The following is a 13,916-nucleotide window of genomic DNA, read 5'->3' on the forward strand; positions in this document are numbered from 1 at the left end:
TTTATATGCACTTTAAAAAAAATTAAAATACATATTTTTAAAGTATCTTAAACTGCTGCAAAATCACTTTTTATACAAAGATCTGTTAAAAAAAAAAAAAAGACTTCACCAAGTTGTTCTTTGAAAAGAAAAAGCAGTAATATATTTTCTGTAAAAATGACAGAAAGTAGATCCCTGTTTGAAAATTTTCCAGTCTTTCTCCCAACTGTAAAGATCCATGTGTGTGTTACAAATTCTCCCCAGTAGTCAGCCCAATTCTACATAGTTTTTCACCATTTGATACTAGGCAAAACAGGCTGTATAAATTCATTCATTATGTGAATTTAAACAGTCTAAAGCTGTTCTGCAAGTGAAGCTCCTCAAATATGCATTAGGACACTTCAAAGTAAACCAAGGCATGAGTCAAAACTCCTTCTCAGGACCACCTGGGATTCTGAAGCCAGATACGCAGCCTCCAAAGAGCTAGGAGCTTCTCAGTGCTCCTGGTCTCAATCCAGGCAACCACGCGTCTTACGTGTCAGAAGCACTATATGTAGGTGTAGACCTATGTTAGAAATACTGTCTCCTGGAACTTGTTCTTTGTTTGCTAAGTGTATCTCACCTACGAAGACTATTTGTATTAGCCTATACTAGTTACAAAAAAACAGTGAGAGAAGATCTCAGTGATGATTCTAGCATATTTCAAAATGTACTTTGTATCTCTGCAATCCTTGCAGCCTCCCTGATACATCTGATGCTGTCAAAACCAGTTTCAGGCAAAATATTATTCATCTGACACTGTCGATAGATGTTTCATCTCAGCCATGTTATATTCATTGCAACATAACAGATGCCAAAATCCAGAAGCAGACCCAGCGGCTAAAGAAAAGTTATAATGTACCAACAGTGGGTTCTTCAGAATTATCATTTGTCCATTCTCACTAGCAGACCTTCCACTCCTGTATTCTACGCCTTCACACACCTAGCTGTGGAAGTGACAATCTGCTGCCCTGTATAAAAAAAAATTAAAAATTCTGGAGGTCACCTGGTAGCTACAGTACTAACAAGACTGACTCAATGAAGGCAATTCACACAACAAAGATTTTAGTCATGCTAGTACAATCCTGGACTGTTCAAGTACAGTGGTCACACTATTGAAGACTGCTCTGCCCAAAGGTATGACTATCATAACTGAAGTATTTATCCACCTAATACACAGTCCCATAAAATCTTTGGTCTGGCTATGAAAAGCCACATTTCATAAACCACCACAGGAGCCATCAACAAGTTATACAATAAAAAAACCAGCTTGTCACTGTGACTCGCACGTAGGCTGAACACCCCCAAAAAAGAGAGTAAGCCTTTTAACAGCACGAGAACTGTGGCAGATGCAGCTAAGGATCATCAGAGCTAGTACCTGGTGATCCTTACTCTCAAACTACCCTGGATTCCTTACTCACAAATTGCTATATATTCAGGTTTAGATCAGCAAGAACTGTCCAAACTTTATTACTTACTCACGTGACCAAGAAAATTGCCGTTCTGTATTACCCTATAGCTTCTCATCTCCTCCCAGTCTACATTCTGACCAAACAACCTCAGAAATACAAATACTAATTTTCAACTCTCCCTCCAATTCCAGGCTTGATCTATAGGAACACTAGTTATTTCTTCCAGGTAGTTCTTCATTAGTAGCTGTGCTCAGTACTTTCAGATTACTTGGTCAACTCAATTTTATTCTACTGAAACTCAAAAGTATTTAAATACAGCAATCTGTAGTTAAAATTAAGAAGTGCTGACAACTACTTGACCATACCACTTACTGTTCATCCTCACCCTACAGAAGACATTTTGAAAAGTAAGATTCTCTGTATATTCTCACTGAAAATGTTTGATTACACTGTTTTGAAAAGCAGTAGAGCCTTTTGAAATCAACAATTCAGTGCTGTCCTCTGGAAAACAGCCCTAAACCAAGCAGGGTCAAGGGGGTCCAATATTCTACACACAAGTTCTCAGTCAAAAGTGCTTCTGCAGTAGTCACTAAAAGAATAGGCACACCTTCTGGGGAAGGATTTGCTCCTTGAGAGATTCAAATAGTGATACAGCTCCATGCTGTACCACAAGTAGTTGTTCATTATTTGATAAGAGTGGATTTCAGCTACTCATCATTAAAATTCAAAGCAGAATTCCAACTTGGGTGATCTACCCACAGCATGGCACATACTCCAGGTGAAACTCCTCCCTATTACGAGGACAGGTGTATGACTGATTATTTTTGTTTGGTTTTATGAGGTAACTAAACTCAGATTACAATTTAAAAGAAGATTTAGCTGATGTAACTACTAAGTGCTGTGGTCCTGGATGTTCTTTCATTACAGAGCCTGTGCTTGTCTACCTCTGGCCTGAATCATTCCTGTTTGCTAACCCGATTTTTAGGCATAAAACTAATCAGATTGCAGGAAAGAAAAAGAAGGCTGTACAGTGTTGCTGCCATACTAGTCAGAAGTACAGACCCAGAAAAATGCCTGGCAGTAATAATAGGAAATCAGCATTTCCAAGGCAAAAGATGGCAATGAATCTTACAGCCAACCAGGAGGGGAAAGGATAAAAACAGAACATAGCATAAGCTGCCACAGAACCAAAGCCTAAGCCAACATCTTAGTTTGAATGTTTTACAGGCAAATGAAGCGCTCTACTTAAATGAACTCCTGGGGTTTTAGACCTATTTAAAACTTATTTTGAAAAGCATGTGATAAGTTGGTAATTTCCAAATCTTAGCAGCAGGTCATTTTTCCCCCCTCTCTTTTCAATCCAATTTTTAAACATTTAAAAATATCTTGTGACACACTAACATATCTCATTCTTCGAATGGAACCTGACAAAGTCAGGCTCTGCTTTGAAGATGCACTTGTCGCTATACCATGTGTTAACAACAAACTCACTTTGAGCTCATACCACTAAGTTGAAGAAATCCTTAAAATCATTTTTAAGTTGTAATCCAGTAAAACATTAGCACCCCAACACCAGGAAAAAACATGCAATAATGCTGATGTTCATTAATACTTGATGTGCACTTTTAGCTTACTGTTTATTAAAAAGATCTGTAGTCCTGTTTTTCTTTTTAATATAAATCATAACAGCAACTAAACACCATATAAATAATGGCTATCAGATACAAGAATGGGTAGGACCACATCATCATTATCTTTACCTCTTTAATTTTGTTCCTCTTCTCTCGGATATCCGGGTCTGCTGGTTCTCCACTGTTTATCCCTATAAGATTTGGTAAAGGAACAGGGGGTAGTGGCTTGCTGTCTTTCTTTTTCAACTCTTGCACTACTTTGTTCTTTTCTGTCTGAATCTCAGCTTGAATCTCATCACGTGATTTCTTCAATTTCTCCTTAGCCTCTTCCAGAGCCTTTTCATGATCTGCCCGGATCTTATTTCTCAGACGTTCCTCTTCTTCTCTAGAGACACAAATGCTAGTCAGCATCTCATTACTAAAAACACATTGCTTATAAACAAACTGCAGCTTCAAAACAGAAGTCACATCCCAAGTTGGTTTACTCTAAGTAATTCTAATGATTCAGACAATTTTACTGAATTATGTTAGTGCACAATCCTACACTATTTTTGCCATGAACCCCAAAAGAACAGCGCACACATCAGCAACACTATTGTAGAAAAATGTATCATAAGGTTTTTCTAGATTATTTCTCAGCACCTTTGCTTATCCACTCAAGAATTTAGAGTACTTCATCCTGTACTTCAACTACAGGATGCATGCGGAGGCACATCTAGCAATCATTGAGTTTAGGAAAAAAATAAAATAAAATCAGAAGGGCTCTTCCTTGCCTTTTGCACAACAAATACATTGTACACAACTTGTCAAGATCCTGAGTAACCACTACAAAAAAAAAACACCACCACCACACAACCACAAACCTTGCAGCCAGTCCTTTTATTAACAATGAGGTGTGAGCTGCAAGAGCTGCAAACCCCACCACAGCATGTTTTGTCTTGAATCTTGGTTCTAAATACAGTCTTCCACCATGATCTCTAGTGATCAGTAAAAATTTTGAGATTCACACACAAAGTGAAGAGTGCTATTTTAAAGCCTGGGTTAAACAAGAGGTTATTCTAACAACCTACAAAAATGGTCTGTTCCAGTCCTAAAATATTTCTGATGCTCAAAAGGCATCAGAACAATACACATCAGACTCTCAATATAACACCACATTTTCAAACTTCTTTAAAATACAGAGTTGCTCAATGACTAGTTTAAGCCAACAGCTGTAGAGATTTAAAACAAGTACTAGTTACAAAAAACACCCTCCCTCCCTGTTTCCTGCCCCAGGCAAAAATACTTTTTACTCGAAGAGCGTTAGCAAGAATACAGTCGATAATGGAAAAGTAAGAAATACCAAGCTGGGTCTAACTGCTTTTAGGAGGAACTGAGCCGCTTGACCCATATCACATGTTTTTTCCAGTATACTGAAAATGTACCAATGAAAAGGAGCAACCACCATTTGATAGGTAAGAACTAGAATAGAAGAGTTCAGTTGGAAGGGACCTACAGTAATTATCAAGTCCAATTGTAATTAAAAGCCAATCCAAAGTTTACAGAAAAAAAATAAACACCAGATTAAGAACTGTTAACCAAACACTGACAACAAAAATAGGAATGTATCTACGTATTTAAATTGTGATATAAGGTTATTAAAAATATTTGAGAAAGTCTACGATAAACCAATAACGTTTCCAGAGATTCAAACAAATCTTAAGTAACTCGCTGGGGTCCTGTTTCGGAATATTTGGGAATACAGACACATCTTACTGAGCCTTGCAAATATAACAGAACTGTTTTTATTCATCTCACAGATCAAGACCATGTCATGTCTATTACAGAGCATTGCTTCATCTTTACAAAAAAAGGTCAAAGAATGGAGCTAATTTGCATAGCGTTATGATACAATAGTATCAGCGCAATCTCACCAGACTGGTCCATTTTGTGCAAGGTTTATGACTGTTACAATCCTCCACCTAAGGAGAGAGCATTTTCAGTCAAAGTGCAATAAATCAAGCTTTTAGTTGCAGAAATTCACAGTTCAAACACTCACTGCACTAGCCCTGACTGCTATCTCATAAACATCCAGAATATTAAGTCAAAATCTATACAACCCGTTGCTCCAGTCTTTAACTTGGGCTCAAAAGCTCAAATAGAGACTTTTTTTAAGAACACATTTTATTCTCAATTTCACAAAGTCTGACATCACTTGATGTCATCCAAAAAATAACTTCCCAGTTTACAGGCCAATGTGCACAGCACGCAGGGGGAAAACCATGGTACTATACCATAAATGCTCTCAGCAAAATGCACTGTTACACAAAGAGTGTTTTATTAGCCCTTACATTTTTCTGAAGTGCTATTAGGTTTGCATTTTTTAAAAAATTATAGCAGCATTATTACCTTTCGGTATTTCGGTACTAGAAATACAATGCAATGTTTTAACAGATGCACTGGCTGAAAGGCTTTCAAACTGAAGTTCTTCAGCCACTTTTCTCAATATGATCCACGTCACATCCATATTTCTCCCAAACAATAAAAAACAAAGTACTGAGCTCCTCATCTGTACTATCAAATCCAAGCTCATTAACGCCATCAAACAGTAAGAGTGCTTCTCTCCCTCAACCGTAGAGCAAAGAAACAACTTTCAAAGTGGTAAAACAATATTCTAAAGAGAGAAAATACAAGTAATACCATTTAGGTTAACTCTTACTTCTACTATGATCCACTCATGGGGGAAAACAACTTGATTGTATTCTTGCAAAAGTTACTCACATTCCATCGTGGCAGTAATGTGTGCAATTCAGTAACAAAAGCAGCTGAAAATTTCTATCAACTTAAAGGTTTGAAAACATAGATCTGTACCCTGGAAAGCTGTTCCAAGGCTAGCAGAGGGCTCTGCGTAAGATGCAGCTAGAGGGAATGAGAATGAGGTCGCCAGAACGAGACATGATTCCCCAGTCATGTTCTCACCAAGAGACAGCGTGCTGTACAGGAGCCAAAGAGATGGCTTACAGAGAATGAGAAATAGGAAGCATTACTGAACATTTAAGAATCAAAATACTCCAGTGTGGGGATAATGTATTTTGGAGGTACGTTTGTCATTTTCAAAACTCGGTTTCTGGAGGCAAGTGACAGCCTTTACCTTCTGACTAGATCTACTAGCATTTTGTTAATAAGATAACTGAAATTATTTTGCAAAGGCTCAACCATCACTGAAAAAACTGATTTTTTTGAAAAACAGGATAACAATGTATCTCAGACCTTAATAAAAAGATGTTCAAGGTATATCTACATTAACTTAATTTGAAGAGGATGTTTTACAATGAGTGTGCTTTATTCATAGACAGAAATGGTTTTGGTAAAACCCATGGTTAACATGCATGTCCCCAAATATGATCCCCCCGTGTGAAAAAGATCAACGATGTCTGAGTAATTATAGTGAGTCTGACTTGCTAAAATGAGTCATTGGTGATGTGCTTTGCGCATCTTCACAATTTTGCGCCATCAAGATCAAGCACCATGAAGATTTTGCCTTTACCTTTCCTTTAAATTTTCAGTCCCAGGTGCTGCATAAAACAGTAATAATAAAAGCTCCATCACTTTACCAACTTCGTCTATTTCTAGATTCAAACTGCATGAAACAGCCATAAACTGGAAAACAAGTTTTGAACTCACATCTGTTTACACTGCAGGAACCACTATATCAACATACAAAAGCTGTTGATTCCTACAGCACTATATAATCCAATTAGAGTCATTAAGGAGGTTTAAATGACAGCCTGCTTTCCTTCAGTCACTCAGCAGAATACCTAAGTGTCTGAAGAAAATACCCAGAGACTCAATAGAGATGAAAAATTCTAGCACTAACTGTATGATCAACTCCATGTCTTCCAGGAACTGACATTTTCAGACAAACATAAGAAAACAGTACTATGAAGAGAAAGGTCAACAGATATTTGAGAGAGTTTACAGGAGACAACACAAGAGCTTCTTCTGCAGACATATATTCTTTATGCAATTACCAATGATGGACAGCATGAGCTACAAGAAATGTCATATTCTATTTTTCAGCTGAAGACATATTTTATCAAATATATTCAAGTATACGACCCTAATGGAAGAAAAATCACCCCCCTAAATACCAATACCGCATGTTTCTTCTGAGTTCTTAAGCAACAAAAACTAAGTGAAAATACAGAATAAAGAGAATGAGGATTGGAAATGTGTGAGCAGATGACATCCCCCCAAGTCACATCCAAACACCAGCAAGCTCCCCATCCAGCGTAAGACAGTCAGCAACAGTTTAATGCATGTAGATAGCACTATATATAGATGTTCAAATACTCAGAGTTAAAGAAAAGACACCTCAGAAAGGATCAATCTAAAACCACAAGATTGGAAAGAATCCCAGCATAAACACACATACCAAAATGTGTCAAACGGTTTCCCTATCCAACTATCCTCCCTCCCCACCTTCTAGGTAACATAAGCAAACTCTTAAAATATAGAGTATTTTGAGTAAATCTTCAAACATCTTACCTAACATAAAGCTGCTGCTTCCTTCTAGTCACCCCAACAACTTATTCTATAAGTCTCAAGACAGCAGTTCAAGTACCATTAAACTACAGCACTAGCCACTTTAAAACAAGCAATATTATTAAAAGGGTCTGTGATTAGACTATTTTTGCTAGCAAGAACCACAAATAGACCAAATAATTAGAATCTGAAACTAGAAACAGGTGCAAGTTTTTTAAACAATCACTGTAATTAATTATTGCAGCTGCTTATGCAGGAACACTGTACACTCTCAAAGCATCCACAAGCTATCTAAATGTCATTCAGAAAAGATCACAAATTACAACACTTGATAACCGAATCACTAACGGAAACTTCATGTGCTTTAATTATACTTGCAGTATCATGCCTTCTGAACTTGACAGCTAATAAAGTTTCACTTGCCAAGACAACGATTTTTTAACATGTCTCTCCTATCTGTTGTAACACAACAGGCTCTTTAGAAACCGAATTGCAAAAAAAACCGAAAAATGTTTTCAAACTGCTTCATAAGATTTAAGATCAAAAAAAGAAATAAAAATTAGAATGGAGTCAAGAAAAGAAAACTGGTCACCAGCAACTGTTCTCTCACACGAAAAAGCAGAGCACTGGGTCACTATAGCAAAGGACAACCAGTTTATTATAATTTTGATTTTCAGCAGATGGATAGACAAGAACTGTTCAAGCACATAAATATTTGTGTAAGTCTGTCAGCCAGAAAGAAACTCCTGTGTGGAAGTTCTGAACTTCTACCCTTTTGTCGAGTTTAATCTTCAACCAAAGGCTGCTTTCAGACACACAGTGAAACAAAAAGACAGGCATTAAAAGAAAAAAAAAAAACACAAATCACAAAAATAACAAAAAAACACCACACAAAAAAACCCACCACACACACAACTTCGAGAGTCAGTGTCTAAAAAACATTTCACATGTTAACTACAAAAGTCACTTTTCCCTCCAGTCTTGCAGCATATACGGTTTTGTAACATCTACACATATCACAACCCCATCATGTTCTCCTAGCGTAAGGACATGACACACAAGGACACACAAGGACACCAGAGAGATATATATACTGCCCCTCACAGCCCAGAAAATTAACCCAAATTGCAGATTCCTTAAGTGGTTTCTTTTAGACAAAGGTGACAGCAGAATTTATTTCTAGTAAGTGGTTAGATTTGCACATGACATGAGTACTGCTTCTCAAACACAAGGAACATGAGACAGAGTCCTTATTCAAGTCCTCTTATCCCTCTCCATTCAGTTTCAGAAGTTTTCCTCTTGCTGTCACAGCTCCCCTTGACTTTTTTCACACTCCTATTTCCCATCTTCCTTTACTGTTATTTGTACCAACTTAGCCTCCACTAGCTTGCTTCTGCGGTCTTCTACAAAGGCATGGCTGCCACTCTGAACACCAGTCCTCCTCACTTTCATCATTCAAGCTCTTTGGACCATGCTAGGAAGAGGAGAGAATTAACTCACCGACAGAGGTACCCTCTTTTAATCCTAAATACTCGCTCTTAGATTCCATGTAGACCTCCTTCAAACAAAACCTTCTTCCACTTCTGTGCAATAAATGTCCCTAATTTAACTCTTTCACAGCCAAATCTTAGACCTAGAATCCAGGCCTTCAGCCACCTTCATTGCTGCTCTCAAAAACTCTCATCTCTATAATGGAAGCTCCTGTTTCAGATCTGCTCTCTTGTCTAAACCAAAACCTCAGTATTTGCAGATAGCCGGGTATCACCTTCAAGCCAAATGAACTGTAACTTAACTTTTAATCTTCCCCCCACATCTTTTGTTCAGCAGCAGAAACTTCCCCATTGCCCAGATTGCCAGTGTCTGGGCATTCTTCCCACTTCCTAGAACTTGACTACACCTAAATTTTTCTGCTTAGTTTCCATGTATTTTAAATGCAGTCTTTCTTAACTCATATAGTTAGAAGCCCTCGGAGCTTGATCCATGTTCTGTTCATCCAGCAATTCTGTTAGGAAGACAATCTACTTAACCACTTTCATCCTTACATTGCCTTTCTGTGGTTTTTTTCCTGCAAAAACTGTAATTCATTATATGTATTTTTTCCAGCTAAAACAGAAAGAAAACATGGCCACTTCTAGATGTCCAATATGTTAAATTCATGGATTTCCATGCTGATCATTAAAGGCTACTGCTGCTTGTTACTCCTCTATCTGTCTCTACCCGATTGTTTTCCTTTGTCTTGTAATTTAGGCAAGGCCTTTGGAAGCAGCTCTGGAATGAAGACAAGCAAAACCCCTGGGGAATATATTTGGAGAGAATTTCAAAAACACAGACTGAATAGGCACACAGAACTTGCAGAAGGGAGTGGAGAATTGAAGCACATCCCTTATGCATGAAAAGCAAGCCCTCCACAAAACTGAAAGCCAAAAAACTCCTTAGTATTACTAGGTATCTTTTGTAAGATTTTGGAACATAGCCAGAATCTTCATAAATCATCATAACATAATACACTCAATTAAATACTTTATTAATAAGTGCATTAACAGGTAAGACATCTATTGTTTTCTTTCACAATGATAATAAAAAGTACAAAACATACCTTCCAGTTAAGAACAAAACAGTACAGTTGTTTTGTGTCTACAAGTGTAGAACATGCTTAACTTGAAGAGAAAAAAAAAAAAGAAGCAGGCAAGAGGTCATCCTTTGGGAATTATTTGCTTCCTATCTTATGAATGTTAAGATGAACAGAACTGGGAAAATTTATCTTGCAATTGTCACGTGCTGTGACCATTAGCAAAGGCATTTGTTCCTCACGTCTACAGCAGCCATGTAAACCCAAGCATCAACTCAAAAAAGGAGGAAGGTGCCAAGCTCAAGTCAATGCCTTCCTTGGGACCTGAAAGCACTGTCATAGCTGGTACAGTCAGCTCAAGTCTTACTAGTGGAGAAAGGTAGATGTTTTCTACAAACACTCCAACAGTTGCATTCATATCAGAAGCCAGGCATTTGTCAGTGCTAGGAAAGGTCACTAGACACTGTGTAAGCATTTTAAGCTTTCATGAAACTTCTTAGTTTTGTAGTTACAGTATCAGCTGAAACAGACTTTCAGAAGAATCAGATCAACTATTTCAGGAAGAAATATAATTTTTTTAAAGACTACAACAGTAATTAACGCAACTTTCATTAATGAGAAGCAAATGAAAAATATCAATTACACATAACAGTTTACACAAGTTTTCAACTACATAAGCAAACTCATTCAGTTTCTAGTGTCGATGTCATTCCGGTATGAAAACACTTTGTTACGAAAAGCAATAAATGCATAAAGTTCAAAAATGTAGAGTTTTCAATCATTATAGCTCTATCAAACATATTTCATTTAGATCCTTTCTGCTAATACGACCTAAAAGAGAACAGTTACATTTGCCTCAGGGTACTAACATATAATCAAAAGTAGGCATTATTTCAGCATTTTGGCTTATTAAAGAAACTTCATTTAACAGCTGCAGCTAATTACTTACGTGCACAATATTAAACCTTTGCAGAACAAGGTCTTAAATGTGATTGTCAAAGCACTTACAACGCTAATATAAAGGGGGGAAAAAATTCTTTTAGCAATCAATCTTACTTCTAAAAAAGAACACTGAAAAGCCCAAGTCTTACTAAAAGTTTATGAAATTTAGGATCTCTGCATGTTTTATCAATAAACCTGAATGAGAATAATGTTGCTACCTCCCCTGTGTAAAAGGATTTTAAATAGCTTCCTGCCTCCCAGCACCATACTGACTGGAGCATCAGATCTTCCTTTCCAATTAGTACCCCAGTGAGACAGATATTTTGGGGTTTTTCCAAAGTCATAAAGACAGAAGAACTTTATAAGAAGCAGGAGTGAAAAATACATATAGACTATAGGAATAAGAACCGGAAAAAGGCACCAGTATTGAGCAAGAGAACTGGGTAGGATAAAGAGTTAGAAATGAGCAAGATAGGAAGAACAATCATCTGGAAATGGAGAGTTCATTTTGGTGCAGGATTCGAACAGCAACAAAAAGCTAGCAGGATAATTTTAATTCAAAGTCACAGAAGCCTACTACAATTAACGATGTCAAACCACAGAATTTTCTACTATAAACCACTCTAGGTTGCCGGAAACACTGCTGTTGTACAAGTTTAGATATGTATATAGCAATGTATTTACACTCTACTCACCACAGTCAAGTCTAAGACAGTATGGACAAACATCTTGCATATGATGTTATTTATTGATATAAAAAACAGTTTAATCAAGGCAGAATAATGCATAGCTGGTCCTGTGATACTGAGAAGGCAATGAACTGGGTTTCTCATGCGAGAGCAATGAGTCATCTCTGCTTCCTATTAAAGAAGGCATCTTTACAAATAAGCACATTCACATATAGGACAAAGCAGTCCCACTGATGTTGATGGCACAGATCAGATACTGAAACATATGCTCAAGCAGAAATAAAAGGACCCAGAGCAGTCCCATTACACAGCATCAAGCTCTTAAATGTTATTTTATGTCCAGTCTACTACTACTACTACTGCCAAAAATTTAGTTTCCAATAGGAAAAAAATTAAAAAAACAGAGATAAATCCAGCAACACAAGCCAGGAAGGAAAATAAGAGTGGTGCATTCTATGATTTGGCATATATCACAAAAGTTGCTGCAGAGTCTGAGGTATTACTGTATTTTCCATACCACTTGAACTTCATCTTTCTTAGAGCTCATCATGCTACAATCTTTACAAAATTTGTTTATTTCTCTTTATTCTATACAAAATTAAGTATTTGTAAACACTTTTTTCACAATGATAAAGACAAACCTGCTTTGATAGCAACTTTTTCCCAGGAAAACTACAGTCCTACTTAAGCTGCCAAATATTAAGCAGAATCCTAAAATTAGCCAGACTTGGATGGCTAATTTTAGATTCAAAAAATAGATTCAAACATCTGAAAACCAAGAATATTACTGGTTTCCGCTACACCTTAATTCTCACCCTTTTGAACACGTGAAGAGCCACATTAAAGTTGTATGTGCAAGTGCAGAACTAGCACTTCCTACACTGCTTAATATTTTAATACTTTCTGGAGTGAAAAGTTTTGGTTTTCAAAAATACAATTCGTAGAAAATTTTTTTAACCTAAAGAAAATGAATCATGGGTCCCGTTTTGTACAACACCCACAACTGTTTCAGCATATGCTCTATGGAAGCTTGCACATCTTTAGCACTACAGTACTGCCTTGCTACTCCTTCACTCTCCGTACTAGCTATGCTGCCCAAGAGTTGTGCCAAGACAGGATGTCAGGTTCATAACCTTAGATTTGTGTAAGAATTTTGGGAGGAGGTGAGGACAAAAACAAGAATGAAGCAACAACAAAGAAACTCCAATCGTACATGTGCATTACACATAGCATCCCTGCTCTTCCTTCTTTCCTGGTCATCTTTGCCCCCAGAATTACAAATTCCCCCTTTTGCACATGATACTCCCAGAGGACAAAAAAAGTTCCTGAAGGCATGCAGAAAATCTTCAGGAGTGATTGAAAGGACCCAAATAGCCTCCAGAAACTGAACAAGATTTAAGTAGGATCCTTAGCCAGCTAAGAAATTCCTTTTCTTTCTGCATACCCACATGGTAAAGAAAAGGAATTTCTTTGCACATCTACTGATTCTAGCATGCCCTCCTTCAGGTAGTTTAGCCCAATAACAGAACATGTGACATTAGTTTGACTAATAAGCTATGAAGAGTTTCCTAACATTTCACCTGAGATACAGAAAAAGCAACATATGAGAGAACATTCAAGCAAGAGAAACAGGATTTTACCTGTTCACCTTCACAAGATATAACTTGAAAACTTTCCTTCAGCAGATATCAAAGGCTTGCTGAAATCACTACGTAAGAATATCACAGAGAAAGCTGCATTAATTCCTTGCAATGGGAAGCGCTAAATATAAACATATTAAATATTTAATATACCAGGATAGCCTCCCTCTCCACATGTGGTAGGACAGATGATGCTTCTGTGCCATTCCACACAGACATTATAAGCTTGTTCTAAAATGAAAGAACAAGAGGAGTCATACCTGAAAAGAATTTGCCCCTAAAAAAACGCCAAGAAACCCACACTAAATGTGTGAGTCCAGGAAGAACAATAGTAGAAAGAAGACAACTCCTGGTCTACTCTTGTTTTGAAAAAAAGCATCGAGTAAACTATAAAACAGACCAAGAAAACTTTTCAAGCAACACAGTTAACAAGTAAACACCTCTATTAACCCACTTTTACATAATTAACTTGATTTTATTTTGTTAAGAAC

General features: G+C 37.1%; 1 protein-coding gene across 1 annotated transcript in view; it reads right to left on the reverse strand.

Moving 5' to 3' along the window:
* Positions 1 to 3,190: 3,190 nt before the first annotated feature.
* The window catches only part of LOC104161883 (mannosyl-oligosaccharide 1,2-alpha-mannosidase IB-like), a gene marked incomplete at both ends in the record, with an annotated part of 28,949 nt that continues 18,223 nt past the window's right edge, over positions 3,191 to 13,916 (reverse strand). Inside the window, one exon of the mRNA XM_009700458.1 lies at positions 3,191 to 3,446. Coding sequence (XP_009698760.1) covers positions 3,191 to 3,446 — 256 coding nt within the window. The remainder of the gene's footprint in view (positions 3,447 to 13,916) is intronic.

Source organism: Cariama cristata, unplaced genomic scaffold, assembly GCF_000690535.1.
Source record: "Cariama cristata isolate BGI_N322 unplaced genomic scaffold, ASM69053v1 scaffold21295, whole genome shotgun sequence".
NCBI classification, from domain to species: domain Eukaryota; kingdom Metazoa; phylum Chordata; class Aves; order Cariamiformes; family Cariamidae; genus Cariama; species Cariama cristata.